The sequence below is a fragment of the Lycorma delicatula genome, chromosome 8, assembly GCF_047948215.1.
Source record: "Lycorma delicatula isolate Av1 chromosome 8, ASM4794821v1, whole genome shotgun sequence".
Taxonomy (NCBI): Eukaryota; Metazoa; Arthropoda; class Insecta; order Hemiptera; family Fulgoridae; genus Lycorma; species Lycorma delicatula.
Window position 1 is genome coordinate 93,677,078 of NC_134462.1, and position 19,441 is coordinate 93,696,518.

At 27.8% G+C, this 19,441-nt stretch overlaps 1 protein-coding gene across 1 annotated transcript in view; it reads left to right on the plus strand.

The window, feature by feature from the left end:
• LOC142329325 (small subunit processome component 20 homolog) overlaps positions 1–19,441 on the plus strand; it is a 103,927-nt gene that overhangs the window by 40,536 nt on the left and 43,950 nt on the right. The window contains exons 16-23 of the mRNA XM_075373808.1: positions 2,142–2,239; positions 5,096–5,367; positions 7,362–7,743; positions 8,999–9,188; positions 9,616–9,807; positions 11,275–11,408; positions 13,608–13,746; positions 15,972–16,720. Of these exons, the coding sequence (XP_075229923.1) occupies positions 2,142–2,239; positions 5,096–5,367; positions 7,362–7,743; positions 8,999–9,188; positions 9,616–9,807; positions 11,275–11,408; positions 13,608–13,746; positions 15,972–16,720 (2,156 nt within the window). The remainder of the gene's footprint in view (positions 1–2,141; positions 2,240–5,095; positions 5,368–7,361; positions 7,744–8,998; positions 9,189–9,615; positions 9,808–11,274; positions 11,409–13,607; positions 13,747–15,971; positions 16,721–19,441) is intronic.

Below are 19,441 nucleotides of genomic sequence, written 5' to 3' on the forward strand. Positions count from 1 at the left end.
GAGTCCATCGTCAGTTATTATTTACATACCAGAAAACTTTTGCAGTTGCAAACTGTAATATACACTGTATTTTTCATACGAGTACATGTAAATTTCCTTTACAGACTTGTAGAATGACTGTTTAGAATGTTTCTATTTTAACAATATAAAATAACGTCTTACTATATACTATTTTTGTTGTCTGTTTGCCAGATCATAATATGTGTTTAAGAGAAAAATTTTTTGAGTTTTTATTTGTAAATTATCTATAATTGCATTGAATAATTGTATTTCACCATATTATTACAACTGTATGTAGTTTAGTATTGTTTTATATTCTTTTATTTATTAATCATTGTTAAGTAAATTTTATACCTTTTTATAATTGTCATGAATTGTATGAATGTGTTTTTGAGAAAAACCTCTTGCTTAGATTAAAGATTATGGACTCTGATGTTAATGATTTTTTGTGCAATTTGCAAATAAACTTGTATTTTTTGTGCTGTGTTATAAGTAAAACTTTAGGTATTTTATTATTAGTAAATTCTTCACTAGTTTAAAAGCGGTGCAGTAATTAATTCTAGTAATATGCAAGTTTTGCTAGTGGATAATAACCAGCAGCAATAATAATGAACCTTAATGAACTAGCAGATCAGCAGTAATGATCTATTTTCTATCTGTCATTTAAACTGATCTTTACAAAATATTCCACAAAAATGGGAAGAAAGAAAAAATAGTCAACATTTTCAGATGTACTAACAGTCGTGCTGAATTTTATTTGTAAAAATGATTTGAAATTGATTACATTTAATTCACTTTTTAACAATTTTATTAAGATACAAACTGATAAAGAGATTGATACTAATTAGGTAATATAGAAAGAAAATAAAATGAATAGAAAAAGACTCACAGACAGGGTTGTATTTATGTTAGTAAAATTAAATCTAGAAGATGTAAATACTTTGTTAACTAGTTTTTCCCTAAAACCCTTTACTCATAATTCTTATGCTTATGATTTTTCTTTTTTTTAATTAAGCATTAAACATTGTTTTTAGCTCTCAGTAAATTTACATTATTTATAATCTGGAGGGTGTATTTTTTAAATCAACACATTTCTATTCATTTATTTGTTTATAGCATTATAATTAAAAGGTATGAAAAAACCTATCAACATTTTACCAATTAGATTTCTATCACTTTATTTTTATATTATTCAGAAAGTTCATTTAATGGGGGGGTAGTTTTACTAAACTAAGTAAAGCTTAGTTAAAATTTATTTAACTTAGTTGCCTGCTACTTGGATGGCTGGTTACAATGTATTGCCATCTACAAATTGTTTGTACTGTTGCCAGGTATCTGAACGTGACAACATCTTGTAAACCATATTTATTATTCCTGATGATTTTTTTTTTTGTTTCTTTATTATAATAGTACAATGACATTTTTTTTAAAGATCAATAAGCTGAACAGAATTTACTTTTAAAATCAAAATAATGCACAGATTAATTTTTTCATCTTAACATTTGTAGTAAATGTGTGAATGTACTGAAGTTACTGACTTTTTGTGAATATGAAATTTATTTTTAAAGCTGTTTCGTTGTAATTAATTTATACAATAAAAAAAGAACCATACGTTACATTTTAGTTACCATCAGTTATTTTTATTTTTTGTTGTAAATTACAATTTTCACCGAAAAGAAAAAAGATTCTGTTCATAATGATCCAATTTATTAACTGTCTGGGCTAAGGTGAAATAGTTGTTTAGAATTTGGAGAATTATTAATAAAAACATAATGCTCAAAATTAAGTAGTAGTTTATGCACACTGTACTAAAACATGGCAACGTGTATTAAATTCTGTAAGGAAAACAATTCAAATGTGGAACAGATCATATTATCTGTGGTAGATGGAAAAAAAAAATTATTTGGAGACCCTTGTTTTCTTTTATGTTATTCTTGAGAGTTTTGATTTATTAAGAAAAACCTGTAGAAATTATGCATGAAAAGTACTCTGTTTTTGTGGTAGTACAATTACAGCATTCTGTAACAGCAGTAATAGATTATATTAAAAATGAGTGCTTGTGTATAATTTTCTTATCATAATCTTTCTCTTTTCTCATAGTATTATTTAATAAAAAATTTATTTTAATTTTTAATTTGTAGATATATGTTTGGCCATGGTTACCTAAATTATCAGTAGAAGGAGTACATAGCCCTACTTCATTACTTAAATTATTTATGGTATGGAGTAAATTTCAGAGGTAAGAGTTGCAGTATTAATTAAAAAAACAATAATTTTCTTATAATCTTCGTCTTTCAGGTACTCATATTTTTGTAAAAAAAAAAAAAGGTGTTGTGAACTGTGAATTGTGTAGTTGATTGATAAATCTGCTATTGAATAATGCTTATCTCCCCAGACATTTTATACATTTTCCTTGTGAAATATTTTTAGATTCACGTATTTTAGATATTTGAAGAAAGGAAAACAGAAAAAAAACACTAGGAATTCTTTTTCTGTTTTCCTTAAACTAAGAAAGAAGGATTTCTTAGTTTGATATTTTGTTAGTTACAAAAGAGGAAGATAATGCACCCATAACTTGATTTCAGGATGAGGTATTAGGATATATCACTAAAAAAAAATTTTGTTTATTATCTGCTGTTAAATTTTAATCATGCTTAAAGTTCTACTTGTGTGCATTAATTTGAAAAGTAGTCCATGTAGAATGCACAAGCCTGGAAAATTTGGGTTGTGGAATGATTTTTATTTTTTGATAATTGATACTTTATATTTTTTTTGCGCTGAATCCAAAAATAACCTTCATTTGTTTCCATCATATCAGGATTTTTCGCCAATCACAAATTTCAAAATTTTAAAAAGTTGAAAAATTGCAAAAATGTGATACTATAAAATAGACATAAAATTTTTTTTTCTTAATAATAAATTAATACAATATATTCACTTATTTGGCTTATAATGTGCATTCTAATAGCTATACAGTTGAGTGTTCTGAAAAGGAGTGTGTGGGGGAGTTGGGTTGAAGATGATAAGACAGTGGGAGAGCTTGGCCTACAGGTTGTGACAAGACTTAACAAGATGTAACATGTTTATTGGCAGCTGTCTGTGCCACTTATCTACCGTGCATCTACTATCAGTGCTGTTTCAACCATCAGCGTGCATAAATCAAGTCTTTCTCCGTCCTATTTGATCAACCACGATTTTATTGGTGGAAAATATATTTTCTGGCCATAAAGCAAACTTTCCATTTTCAAAATGTCTTCAAGAGGCTACAAAAATTCTGCAGATTCTTTTTTGTTACATTTGTAATGAGTTAACGGTAGAAAGGCAAAAAAGAAGTATAACAAAAGTTTCATTTGACAAGTATACCTTACGTATTTCGGAGTGCAAAAGTTGGGCACCCCACTGCGTTTGCTACACTTAGACAAAGTGAACAAAGGGTGAACAAAAAGTATTCAGATTTGGAGATGCAATGGTGTGGCAAGAACCATGAAATCATACCAATGAATGTTACTTTTGTTCGACTGGTGTTCATGATTTCAATTTGAAGAACAAAAAAATCTATCCAAATATGCCATCCACTTTACGCCCAGTTTGTCATGGCCCAGATGTACCAGTGCCAATTCCACCAGAAAATTCACCTGAATTAGATGGTTCGACAAGTGATTTAAGTGAAGATAACATCAAGGAGTACAAACCCGGAGATAGCTATGCACCAGAGCTTTATTCACAGTCTGAACTGAACGATTTGGTTCGAGACTTACATCTGACCAAAGAAGATTCGGAATTGCTTGGTTCGAGGCTTAAAGAGAAGAACCTGCTAGCAGCTGGCATCTCATTTTCCTGATTCAGTACAGAGAAAAGGATTTTCTTTCATATTTTTCAGAAGAAGTAGAATTAGTCTTTGCACTGATTATTGACTGGATTATTGTACCTGGATTATTGACTCAATTTAGCATTCCATATGAAAGTATCGATCGGAGGCTGTTCACAGATTCATCCAAAAGAAGCCTCAAAGTTGCCTTTCTTCGCAATTTGAATACGTATCCATCAATACCTGCTGGACATTGTGTCCTTTTAAAAGAGAGTTATGATAATTTGGAATTTGTTCTCGATAAAATAAAATACAACAATCATAAGTGGATTACATGTGATTACATGATCTCAAAATAATATCGATGCTCCTAGGACCAAGCAGGATACATAAAATTTACTTGTCTTTTGAGCAAATGGAATAGCAGAGACAGAAAAATCACTGGAGAAGGAAAGATTGGCCAAAAAGAGATTCATTAGAACCTGGAACCAAAAATGTGCTCCGAAACACTGTCATATATCCAAATAAAATTTTCCTTCCACCTCTGCATATCAAGTTAGGCTTGATAAAGCAATTTGAAAGTTTTCTCCAGTTTCACGCAAAATCTTATTTTATATCATTGCTCCTGAAAATCGTACTTTACAAAAATCTAACAGTTTAACTAATAGTTAAACACATTGCACTTGAATGACAACAACATGAAAACTAAACAAGAGATCAACAATCCAAGAACATGTGGTTACAGAGGGGGTTACGCAGAACACAATGCTGCTGCCAACCACGTGTCGCCAAATATCTCTGGTGGCATGTAATTAAAAATGCTCAGTACTTTCTAAACAGACCTCATACTTCCATTATGTTAGTGACACATTAATTTCCAAAAATCTCTTAAATTGTTAATTTTTTCAGAATGAAAACTACTTGTAAAATGCAGTAACTTACATTGAATAAGGATCATTTTTGAATACCATAAAAAAAAATTCAGTGACACCATTAAAATGTACCTTAAATTGATCTCATTCATTTTATTTTATACCAAAATTTAAAATCTGTTTTATTTTATTTTTTTTTAGTTTCTTTAATTATCTTTTTAAAGATAGATTACATTAAATTTTCTAAAAAAGAAAAATGAAATCATTTAATTTGTTAAAAATTAATAAATAAATTTTATACTCTTATCAACTTGGGAAAAAAATTTAATTCACATGTTCTGTTTTGTCTACTCTCTTTTAAGAAAATCTATAAATGTTGGTGATCTTTGAAAGTTACTTTTTTGGTTTTTTTTAGATATTTTCCTCTTCTGGGTAAATGTAATGATGATAAGACACTGGATCCATTAACATCAGTTATGGAATTATTAGTCGTTGCTGGAACTCATAATTCAGTATGCAATGCAATATTGGAAATGGTGGAAAATTTGCTTACTTTACAAGATTTAGATAAGGAAGAAGGTGAACAGCAAGCTCATGTTTCTGAAATTGAAAGTAATAAAGAGACTGTTATTCCACTAGTTGTAAATAACGCCGCTGTTTTTAATTGTGAAACAGCAGCTGAACCATGTAAGTATTTAAATTATGTAGTTATCTTAAGTAATTCTCTGATGATGTATTTTCATATTATTTATTTTTTGCTTTGTTAATTAAATTATGCATTTTATTTTTAGAGAAAAATACCTAGTGCATACTTTCTGTTACTTTGCTATAGCAGCAGTAGGTCCCTTGAAATTGATTTTACTTGACCTAACTATTTAAATATAAGTGATATATCTAAAATAATATATTCTGGTAAAATTCAGTTTTCACGTAGTGTGAGTTTATTAATTTGTTATATCTTCAGAAAATACCAAGGATATTCTCAGTTTTTATTAAAGAAAATCAAATATTGGGTTATAAAGTAAATGCCTATTTTCTGAACTACATCTTGGTGAAAAAAAATTGTTGATGTATTTATGCATTTTTCTATTTTTATATTTATTTTGGTCTTTAGAACTTAATTAAGTATATGTTTTTGAGTCCAATCTGCCAAAATATTATCAGCCTCATAACCTGTTGAATGGCATATAATCTTGAAATAGAAATTTATGTTCTGATAATTTTTTGTGCAACTTCGAATTTTTAATTGCATAAAATCTTACATTTCTAAGTATTTGAGGATTGATAAAAAAATATGCGGAATTTCAGTTTTTCTCAAAAAATCTTTATTTATTCATCAATATTGATTTTGTCACCTTCAGAGTACTCCCCTTGAGATATAATACATTTGTGCCGGTACTTTTTCCAGTCTTCAAAGCACCTCTGGAAAGTAATTTTTGGTATGAGATTTAGCTCCTTCAGCGATTTTGTCTTTATCTCTTTAATGTTGGAAAAATGTTGTGCTTTCTTGGTTCTTTTCAGCTTGGGGAATAGGAAGAAGTTACAAGGGGCCATGTCCAATGAATACGGAAGCTGAGGCATCATAACATTGTTGTTTTTGGCCAAAAATTCATGAACAAGCAGTAAAGTGTGAGCAGGTGCATTATTGTGGTGCTGTTGCCTTGAATTGTTTCACCAAAATTCCAGGCATTTTCTTCAGATTGTAAATGGCATAGAACTTTCAGGTAGTACTCATTGATTGTACAACTTGGTTGTAAAAACTCATGATACATTAAACCATTGAAATTGAAGAATACATCAATTAGAACCTTTACATTTGACTGAACTTGTTGAGTTTTTTCAGTCTTGGCTTTTCAGGAAGTTTCCATTGGGACAATTGGGCTTACTTTCGATCTCATACCCGTACACCCATGTTTCATCACTAGTAATGACCCGTTAAGTAGTTGTCGATTGTTATTCACTTCATTCAGAAGTGTTCGTTCGACACTTCTATTAGTCAAAAATCAACTATTTTTGAATAAATTTTGCTACCACACGTTTCATGCCCAAAACATCTGAAAAAATTGCTTGGCATGAACCAAATGATATGCTAACTTCATCAGCAACCTCTCTAATAGTGATTCGGTGATTGGCCATAATCTTTTTCGACGTCATCAGTTGTTGATGTGCTGGAATATCCAGGGCGCTCATCATCTACATCTTTATGACCCTCTTGGAAACATTTGTTTTATTCATAAAAGAATCACCAAAAACAACATTCAACATTTCTAATGTGGTGCTGCACTTTATTCCATTCTTAAAACAAAATTTAATGCAAATTCTTTGTTCCATTTTTCCACAAGTTAAAATTCACCAATCATACCAAAACAGATGTAACCTCTTTGACAGCCAACAGCTAAGCATCCAGTATGACTACCAATGTAAATATATGTTAGGGACAAGTGTGCTAACACAGCACAAAAAAAATCATGACAATTGTACTTATACAGCCCAGGAAAATTAAAAATTCTCTATATTTTTTTATCAAACTTCATATATGTAAAAATGTATAAAATTTTAATTTATCTATTGGCATGATGAGAATATCTAACCTTATGATAATACATACCATTGTGATTATTTAATTTAAGTTGTAAGTGAAAGTATCTCTTTTTATCTTATTTCTATTTAAAATTTTTTAGATATCGAAAAATTGAATTATGGTAGTTTATTGATTCTGAATCATATACCATCAATTTTAGAGAGATTGAAGATAAAATTATCAAGGAAAGGAGGTAAATACCATCTTGGTAAACGAGATTTGACTATATTATCTAGAGCAACAGAATTAGTGACAGACTCTGCAACAAGTGACACATTACTTTCATTAATTTTTCCAATGATATTAAAAAAAGCAAAATCTGGCAATGAAGTTCTTTGTCCAATTTTAAACACTGTGGCTAATCTAATTAAGAATGTTTGCAATCCAGGATCGTACATTTATAAACTTGCACCACTATTTGGACTAGTCTCCACTGCAGAATCTAGAAGACTTTTAACTCAAATTATTGTCTCTGTATCAAGGTATTAATTTTAATTATTATTTTAAAACTGTAGTGTTTTTAATTTTAGTTGGTTTATTATAATCAGAACATTTGTTAGGCATTTTAGACATTTACTAATGTGTTTATTTAATATACATTAGTGGTAATTATATATAACAGTTAAGTAAAAAAAAAATTACCCATATGTCTTACAGTACAGGATAGGAATGTGAACTAAAAAGAATCAGTTGGGAGAGAAAATGAACCATTTTGATAATTAATAATTGAAAAAACCTTTTATTTAGTTTTGAAGTGCCTTCCTCTCTGAATGTAATTCCTCCTTTATATGAGTCTTTAGTAGTGTTTTCCACACATTGTGTTTATTTCATGTAACTGCAGCAGCTCATCACTAATATATTCTTACAATTGTAAAAATATTTATATTTAATGTTGGTATAATTTTTTTTGACTTGTTTCTAGTAATATTCAGTTATAAAGAAAATATATTGATTGTTTTACTGAATGAATAACGTAAATTCATTTTTTCAATTTAGTAATGAAGAGCTTTACCTCATTATTCTTATTATTTTTCTCAATGTTGCGTGTTGTACGGGTTGTATGAAGTGGTTGCAAGATTGAAAGAATTTAACGTTTGTAGTTTTTATTTTATTGCAGAGTTACAAAAATAATAAAAAATACCCATCAGTGAAAAGAAAAACATAGGCATTACAACTTAAAAAAACCTTATCAAATAAATTCATGGTTTTGGTTAAAACTGAAGCTTAAGTTAATAAAATTATATAATTTGGTAATAGTGTAAGAAATTTGTGTGCTCATGCTAAGTGCATTATAGAGTGACTTTTTTCAGTACTATTAGCAGAATAGTTACATTGGCACACTTCCCAGACAGCACTTATTGTACACCAGCTTGCAACTTGACATCTTCAATACGCCTTCTTGCTACAATTCGTGTAGTAGTCTCAACTATCTCAGTTATAGCACAGACTTACCGGTACAGTAGATGACTTTCTGTTTAGTTTAATTCTCTATGTTAGCATCCCACATTGTGACTCTTATTATTCTTAAGTTTATTCTTTTACTTGTTTTTAAAATACAGTTTAAATTACAGAATAATGCTTATACAGTGGAGCTGCCAATCAGCTTTCATCTGTAAATACATTTCAGCTATTTTAATATTACAAAATATAAATTTTATAAGTAACAAAATTTTATATTTTAAGTATTTTTTTAAAAATTTTATGAGTAATAATTTACCTTTTCGCTGGATTTTATAGAAAAGGCAGTGAAATTGATGTAGAGCTGATAGAAGACCTAAATGCGTATGATAAACGATGGATTGAGCAGCCAGACTTTAATCGACGTTTGGATGCATTTAAACAAATTAGAATTCAAACTGACGCAAATGAGCTAACTGTTGATATGGGAATTATCATCATTTATACTTGCTTTTATTTTCTCAGAACTGTAAGTTTGTTTTTTTTTATTGTTTTTCAATGGATTATACGATTGAAATATTGATTTTAGAAAAATAAATCAGAATGTTATTGTTTGTTCTACATTTACTTTTTTTATTTGATTTTACAAAATTCGTAGAACTATATTGTAATGGTCATGAGCTACTAAAGAAATATATAAATTGCTTATGTTTTTTTGGTTTAAATTTATCTAGCTTCATTACCAAAGTGTTTCTGTTATTTCTTTTGTTTATGCATTATAAGCCCATGACTACAGGACAACAAGATCATATTGTGTTCTTGTAGGTTGTAGGTATTCATCCTGTGTATTCATTTCATGTATGGCTATATTGCAGTTTGTTGAATATATATGTAAATAATCATTATATCACAAAAAGTTGTAACATTTTTTTAGTTTTCTTAATTTATTTTTTCAGGAAAAGGATTTATCAATTAGAGATAATGCATCTCGTTGCTTACAACATTTGTGTCCTTCGCTTTGTCTGCAATATAAAAATGCTCGTGACCTCCTTATTGAGCAAACACTGTTGCCATTAATAGCCTCATCTATTAGAAATAAACAGTGTGATGTTATTCAGCAAGAAGCTATTGTTCTATTAGGGTACATGGTAAGTGTACTTCGGTTGTAGATTTTTAAAAAACTTCCACTGTCATTTATCTCATTCATTATAAGATTATGTTTACTTTAAATAAAAATAATAATTTTTGCATGTATCGTAATATTTTTTTTATACTTTTTGTTGCACAACTATAGTCCAATTCATTCTTCTCCTGTATTTTTTGTATTGTCAATTTTTGCAGTTGAACTCAGAATAAAAAATCAATTTTTTCTTCCTTTTTTTTCTAATTACAAATAAGGATTAAAATAATGTGTTTCATTAGATTATTGTCACTTTCTTACCCTGTTTTGGGATTAATATTATTTTTCTGTATTCAGTTTTATTGTTTGCTGTTATATTTGAATTATACAAATGTTTTTGTCCTTTTCAACGTATCAAAGCTGCTTGTCATCTGCATTTTGTGTACACAATATTCTTGTAAAAGAGTTTGGTATACAAGTTAGTCAAATGATAATTCAGATGTCTCCATTTAAAACATCTAATTCAGAAATGCAGTTTCACTTTGTTTTCTTATCCTGTAGAAAATCAACCTACTTATTAATTGTATTTAGAACATTTGTTACGTAATATGTTAACTATATTAGGACATATTGTTAATTAAAACTTCAGATTAGTGGTAAACAGATGATAGAACTAGAACATTGTTGTTATAATTTAAGTAATACAATTAGATCTTGGTTTTCTGATTTCTTATGTATAAAGCTTTATAAAAGAGAAGTATAATGTTTCAATGATATGAATATGAGAAGTTCTCATATAATATATTCTGAATTTTGCTAGTAGTATTCTATACCGTACAGTTTAAATTATTCAACATTAAGCAATAAAAATAGTAGCATAATACATTATATTTTTAATATGTCAACCAAGCACTATTATTCCCCTTGAAATAAAATAGAAAAAACGTTTTTAAGTGCCACTTATTTATAACTGTGTTAATTGTCTGTCCTTATATTTTTCTTTTAAGAATTTCCTGTACTAAGATGTAATTTTTTAAGATAAGCATGATGTTGTTAATTGTTTAAAAGTGTTTATAGGTAACTTGTTTTCAATACTAACTTGCAATTAATGCAGTATTAATTATAAAAATATAATTTATTTTTATTTCAGCTAAGATAAAAAAAAACTCATTCATATTTTTTTTTGCATATAATAAGAACACTATTCTCGTTTTTATGTATTTCACCTTTTTATGTTGCACATCTCGATTTATTAAATAAAAAAAGAATTTTTGCTATAAGACAAATTTTTTTATTTAAATTTTTAGTCTTAATAAAATAGTAATCCATATTTCGAGTATTCTTAATGTTTCATTGTTCACATTTGTGGTCATGATATTTAAGAATATTAATTGCAATTTGTAAAGATTATAATTTTTCAAGTACTCAATTTTGCTGCATTATTCAATGGAATTCAAATTTATATTTATTATTTTTTGTTCTTCCATAATTTTAGGTTCGTGAATGTCATGAACTTCATCCAGTTTTTAGGGATTTATCACCTTTGGGAAATAAAGTTGATTTAGAAGTTGATTTCTTTGAAAACCTTCAACATCTCCAGTTACATAGAAGAGTGAGAGCACTTTTAAAGTAAGTTTTATTTTTAAAGTTATATTAATTAAATTATTTCATTTATCTTAGCAATGTAAACTTAAAATAATCATTACATTTCTTTGTAATAAATATGCCTCCTGTTTAATTGAGATATCTATATATATATAAAATTAATTATTTCACAAAAAAATGGGATGCATTAATTTATTTGCTTTACACTGTCTTATCTCTCAGAATTCCTTTCTCTTGAGAGTATTGATATTCATACATAAATTCCTTTGGTGTTTAATGTGAAGGTGTCACTTTTAGGGCTAAATATCACCTGTATTTTCAAGGCTTGGTATGCTGATATGCAATAACAAATTCAAGTAAGTGAAAGAACAATAAAAATCAGTTTATTTATCACTTTCCTTAGGATATATGCCATGAGATGCTTTGTTTTCATTGAGTACAGACTACGTCATTTTTTAGGAGTGGCAATTTCTCATATCAGGTCAACTACAAGTGTTTTGGTATGGAAATGAAGGAATTTTTTTTTTTTTTACCCTTTTACTTAATAACTGTTACTGACTTTTTCTTAAGCACGTTTTCAGGGTTCCCCAGCCCTGGAAAGTTAGGGAATTTCAATTTAATCGTGAAGGTTTTGAAAAATTACCAGTCAGGGAAATCTACTCAAATATGTAAAATGTCAGGGAAAACTTGAAAAATTTTATTTGAGCAGAAAAATTACTAAAAGATGACTACTTATTTTCATCTGAAGAGCCTTCAGTCATCAGAAAAAACTAAGAAAATTTCATTGAAATTCTTTCTGTAAATTATACATCTGATTCAAGTTTGGATTCTTCAGTGAACCGATTATTAAATTGATTATAAAAAACCCTTTTTTTCATTTTATAGCCTTATATATATTTATTCCTAACATAAATGCTACAAATTAAGAGTTCCATTACCTGCTTTAAAAAATCCAATCAGATTTTATTGAAATCTCATTGAATTAGACAATGTTCTAGCCAAATTCTCATCAGTGATTTTTCAATAACGTGCAGCTGGGTTCAGCAGGTTTCTTCAATGGGTAACCAATTAAATCCAACCAAATTGTATTCAAATTAGAAGAAGGTCTAGCCAGGATTATGATTATATATTTATATTTAAACAGGGCTACAAATTTAAAATACATATCTAAAACAATTTGCTTAATGAATAAGTAAGTATTCATGCATACATATATATATATATTGTAAGTGTGTGAGTACTTGAAATTATTGAGTAATTTTTTAATAGAGTTTAATATTGTAGAATTGAGTAGAGGTGAGTGTTTAAAAACATTTTTACTGAGAAATATTTTTAGACTAATTCATTCTCCAACTCCAGTTATTTCTGTGAATAAGATTAAATACTTATATTGTGAAATATATTTTAATCTTACATTGAGATTAATTTTGTATTGATGATATTGGAAAATATCTCCAGCTTTTGAAGTTCCAACTTAAAAAATCATAATTGGCTCGTTTATTTCAGAAACCTGGCACGTTCCATGTGAATATCATTGCACATAATGGATTTTTGAAATAAACAATTCAGTTATGAGCTATTTTAAGCATTTTTTCTTTTTTTGGAAAAATATCATTAGTTTTATATCATGGTTATTTTAGAATCAAGGAAAATAACTTTTAAAATTTTGGGGAACAAAATTGATTTTGGAACAAAATTTTATCTGATTTTATCTTTTGTTATAATGCATTCAAAAATATGTATCTCTAATTGCTGTACTATATTTAATTTGAAATATGTAAGAAGATTAAATATAATATAAACTATTCTAGCTAATATGGTTTGGCTGACTCCAGAACTAAATGAGCCCATTTCTAGATACATCATATTATATGATGTGATTCATACAATGTTACATATACAGTAATGATAGGCTATTTCCTTGCTGCCTGATCACTTTTTATCTCTAGCATTATTCTGAATCAAGTTATCTTTTGGCAGTTGACTTTTGACTTGGTCCCTGACATAGTCATATTTTAACTGTTAGTTTCTTAAACCTAATTTTATACCTAATTATGATGACATTAAAAATTGACAACTAATGATATTACAAACACATTCTATTTTATAGTTCAGTTGAATGTGTTTACATGTAGAGCAACAACAAAATTTGTTAGTTATTTTGTAAAAATAGTGTGTTTATGTAAACATTTTTGTATTGTTTAATTTTAATATTTTTTCTAGATTAACGCAAGTGTTAAAGGAATTAAAAAAGGCACCAAGTCCTCGAACAGTGACACAGATAATATTACCACTAGTTACACAATTCCTGTGTGAAGAAAAATATATTAACAAGAATACTGTTGTTGATGCAGCTATTGAGGTAAATCCAGTGCAACTTTCTCACAAACTAGTATTACCTATAACATAACTATATAGTCTATTACAGTGCTTGCCAACTTGCATCATTAATCTTTTAAAGTTTTAACAGCTGCATTTATTATTTACACCTTTTTTCTCATGTGTAACAAGTGCAGCAAATGATTTTATTATTTTTTTTTTCCTTAATATAATAAAACTAACTATTTTTTACGATTATATTAACCCCACCATCCACAAAAAACATCCATGATCTCTGAGGAACAAGAAATGTTATAATATAGTATTGTTTAATTAACAAAACTATACTAAGAGAGAGAGAGAGAGAGAGATGGAGAAACTTATTTATATACACAGTCATTGATTACATATGCATTGTATTGAGCATAATAGCATTAATAAAAAAACAATGTGTACATTGATAAGATATTTATTGTGATTGATTAGTCAAACATATTTGCCATTTAGAAGCCACATATACCAACCTTTTTTTTTTTTTATTTCACTAAGAAATTTTAAATCTCTTTTAAATATTAAAATTCTCTTAATAATTTTGAAAAGCAATGTAGTAAAGTAAATATAGAGAAACTTCAACAAAACTTTTACTTTAATCTGAACAAGAGTTCTGTTTATTAATGTAAAATATGTTTAGTGAATAGATGGACATGAAAAACTGTTTAAAATTAATTATAATCATATTTTATTGAATCAAAATAAAAATAATAATTGATTGTAATTCACCTGACTGCCCATTATGAACTTAATTCACTTGGTTATCGCATTTGGATGTGAAACATGGATATTGTCAGAATTACTTGTATATCTAGTAAGTCGATTTGAGAAAAGAATATTGAGGTGAATATTTTGGACTGACAAGCAGGAAAATCTTTGGTGGTTGCAGAAGAATGAAGAACAGTCTCATTGAGGGAAAGGATATCATTAGATTTATAAAAACAAAAACATTAAACTGGTTGGCCTACATAAGAAGATTTGATAGAGTCACAATAGTGAGAGTTATAATGAGGGAGATTGCATAAAAGAAAGAGGTAGACTTATAATGTCATAAGTGCCTAGTGGTGATGGGCAGAGGGATGAAGAGAGTTGACAATGGATAAAGGTGTCTGGAAGAGGATTGTAGCACCATACAAAGAAGAAGGTATAAGTTTAGAACATATTTATCAGTATAAATTTGCAAAGCATGATAATGCTATATAATAATTATTTATACTATTTATTTCATTTTTAAAAGATAAAAATAAACTTAATAAAAAATTTAACTAAAGTTTTAGAGTAAATAAACTTAATTTCCTTTATGTATATTTATAGCTTTTGTATTTACTTATGACTTTATACATTTTTCTTGTAAAATAGTTTTTTGTGCTCATCTATTCACTTGTCATTTGCTAATTTATAGAACTCTCATTCATATGAAGTAAAAAATCTAATTCATATTTCTTTACATACAATTTGTTGTACATATCAAAGCCATACAATATTCATAATGAGCAGAGGAATGTCCTACAGTTCAAAGAGATGAGCTTATTGTTCAAGTGAATATATAAGCTCAAGAAAACTGATGCTTAATATTACTGTTCTTGCTATAGAATTTTCACATATTTCATAGAATACAATATAGAGCAGTGCGTTGTAATGCAGTGTGTAGCTTTGCAGTTAAACTACAAAGTCAGGCAATCGTAAACCACGTGCAAGATGGATCCCAAAAATGTTTACTGTATGCATAAAAATCAAAGGAACATTATATAACCATTTACATTAGTGCATACCCCGATTGTTCAGAAGATTCATCATTATGGTTGGGAATTTTTTGTTTTCCCCACTCAGAGCCTGGACCTTGCACCTTGTGACTTCCATTTCTTCCTGCACCTAAAAAAGTGCTTAGTTGTTAACATTTGAGGACAGTGGCTAGTTGAAATCAGCTGTATTGAAGTGGCTGAAATCTCAGGTAGCAGATTTTTATAAAGTTAAACAGTTTGTTTCTAGACACTAATGTTTTCTAATGCTTAGAAGACAATGCTTACTGTGTAGAAAAATAACATAACATTGTACAAGTATGTTACAGGTAATAGAACTTTTATTCTCTTACTTTGTTTTTATAATCAGCTGCCAACCCTTACTTTTTAAACACTTCATATTTTTTTTTTTAAATTAAATTTTTCATTTTTTAAATAATTATTGTTATTATTAATCTTAACTTTTTTTTAATTTCAGGCTCTAGGAACTGTTAGCAAACTGCTGTCGTGGCATCAGTATGAATTAATATTAAGATATTATCTTGGAAAATTGCAACGTAATATTGATTTCCAAAAACAGTTGGTTAAAATTATTGTATCAATATTAAATGGTTTTCATTTTGATTTATCCAAAGCAATATCATCTGAAAAAAATGAAATGGTAGTGGACAGTAATGAATCAATGATAGATAATAAAGATGAAGTGATATCATCTGTAAATGAAAATGAGAATAAAATGGAAGTTAATAAAAATGAGAATGAAGTGAAAACAGTGATAAAAGATAATTACAGTAGTAGTAATGATGAGAATAACGAAGAAGATGAAGAAGGAGATAATGAAGTATTGAATGATAATGAGAAAGAGGAAAAGGAACTAGAAGATAATTTAGCAAAGGCAGTTCGTGAAGATGTAGAAGAAGAAACAATTGAAGATTGTTTAGAAAATGAGCAATCAAAGATATCACTAGTTTGTGTTGTAGACAAAATAACAGTTCTAAGTAAATCTGGTGCTGTGAGAGTAATCAGAATCATTAGGCATAACCTTTTGGTGCAACTCTTAAGATCTATCTCCATGCGATCACAAAGTGATATAATCCATAAATTAAATAGAAAACAGTTAGGTCCTGATAGAGATGAAGAAGATATTTTAAGAATACCTATTGCTCTAGCTGCAGTTAAATTACTTCAGAAGCTTCCTGTTGAAATTTTGGAGCAAAATTTATCTGGGTAATTTTTGATTTTGTTACACTTTTTTTAAATTTCTAGCAATATTTTACGGGATTGTACAATGTCTAATTGTATTAGGAGTAAAACATAAAGTAGCCAATTACTAATTTTTGTTAAATTTAAGAATAAACCTTTTTGTAATATCTACAGCTTTAAATTATCAATTTGATTGTTGAATATTAAACATACTCTTAAAATAACAACAAATTTTACACTCTTATACACTTTAAACATTTCTAATAATTCAGTTTCAAAATAATAAAATTTTCTTTAATCTTATTTTTATTGTGAATTAGTTGCCATATTTATATATATATATATACCCTAATCAACGCTGTTTTTCACTCGTTTCTGTTCTGTTACATACTGTATCCTCAATTATATATCAATATTTTTTAATCTAATATAATTTTTTTTTTGACAAATATTTGATAAAATATTTTTTAATATTATAAATATTATAAATATTTTCTATATTTCATATATACAAATATATTTATATAGATGTTTTCTATTTTTATATATTTTTTATCTTCTGCATGTATATCTGTTACCAAATTAAATAAATCTGGATGTCGTAATATGTACATTTTACGAACCTAGTTCATCTGTTTACAAGATTCTGCCATAAATTTCTCTTCTCGCTATTGCTCTTAAAAGTTTTGCATTCATTTCTCTTCTTTTGTTTTCTTCATAATAGCATCTTGCCCAGGTCCATTATTAAATATGGTCATAAAAAGTAAATTAAATTGGGTTTGTATGTCTTTATCATTTGTAAATTTCAGATAATTTGTTGGTATGTGCACTATTTCCATGAAATGTAAATGACGTCTTACTTATATTATCAGTTTTATTATTGAAAGACATCGTCTGTCTATATATTGGTCACTGCTTAATTGAAGTTTGGCATGATAAATGAAGTAAATTGAATTTTTAGGGTATAATTGACAAACATTATAGATTTATTTGAATTGCATAATAATTTGTTTCTTTTTACTCTGCAGTCAGAAGACCACCTGTAATATGAATCTAAAACAGCACTGTTAGAGCAAATAAAATTCATACTTAAAATATGTTAACAGAAACATATCTGATAAGAACCACTCTTTCCAATTTTACAAAACCTTTTCCAATTTTTTTCCACTTGGTAAAAATTTAATGAATTAATTGACTTTTTTAACCTTGACTTTTTTTAGTGTACCCCAATTTGTCAGTTTCATATATTACCATAATTCTAGGTAGCTTAATATTAATTCCCTTTTACGTAATAGAATAATTTCACGTATAATAATCAGTAATTGCTCATTAAACAGCAGTTATTGACATTTATGGTTATTTTATCACATTAGGTTCTTAAATTGAATTCCAGTCAAGCTTGAAATTTTCAATACAATACAAAATTCATCTTGCTCAAAATAAAAGTACATCAACTATAGTTGGGTGTCAGCCTGTAGGTACAAGCAGCATATAAATATTAACATTATTTTGAATTTTTCTACTGATCTGCTGCAGTTATTAATAATAAATACATCATGTTTATGATTAATTCTTTGTATATATATTCAAAAATAATCATGTCCTTGAAAGTGTGCTTATAATTACTTTAGGAGAATTTGTTAAAATTTTCTTTATAAAAATACCCACACAGTAAGAAAGAATTTGCTAGACAAGTTAAATCAAGGTATTTATAATTTTTTTTTTTTAATTTCAGAAAATCCTTGTATAACCCACAAATGATTAGAAGGTATTGTTAATTGTCTTATGCATCTTCAATATATTTGCTGCCATAAATCAAAGTTATCTCAAGAATTTGAGTTTCTTTTGAAATATTGGTAAACATCAAGAAAACAATTATGGCTAAAACTTTTCCTGAAACATTCTTGAAAGCTACTATTTTAAATATATCAAATTCATAAATTACTTATTTATTATAAAATGGAATATTTACAATATTTGTTTTTTTTAAGTTATTTTTAATAGGTTCTATAGAATTACCAATATTATCTTTACATAGCTTAAATTGTTTAGCAATATTTTTAAAGACATCCTGTTGAATTTTGAGATGCTTTGTTAGCTGCACTGTTTTGTATAAATTCATACAAACTCTCCAGGATCAAAATCCTTGTTCTGTAATCTTGTGATTGCAACCCTGGATGATTTATAAGTTTTCATAGATGTGTACATGCTCTGTGCAGGTTGGGTTTCAGTATGCCATTAAATGATTTGAGTTGTGCAGGTATACTAATGGCCACCATGTAGAACCTTACTAACAATTTAAAAATGACTTCCATTCTACAATAAACTGCTAATAATTTCTTTCTATTTCATTAGAAACATATACCTTACCTTTGGTCCACCCATATTAATTAGAATCTTGTTTTATTTTTGAAGTAGGTTAAAAAAATGCAACATGTCTTTTTCACTGTTATAAGTAGCCGTATTCTATGAGACAAGTATCACTGACTGCCCTTCCCAATTGCTAACATTAATTAATAAATAGAAATTCATTACTCTATGTATATTAAATGATGTTAAATCAAAACATGACTTTTGTAATGCATCATAAAATGTTCAATACTCATATTTTATGAAAATCGAGTTTCATTGCAGTAGACACCTGCAGTATTCTGTTTTAAGAAGTACAGTATTACACTATTTAATAATTTAGTAAAATTATTTAATTTAGTTTAATTACTTTTAGATATTTTCATTTAACTTTTT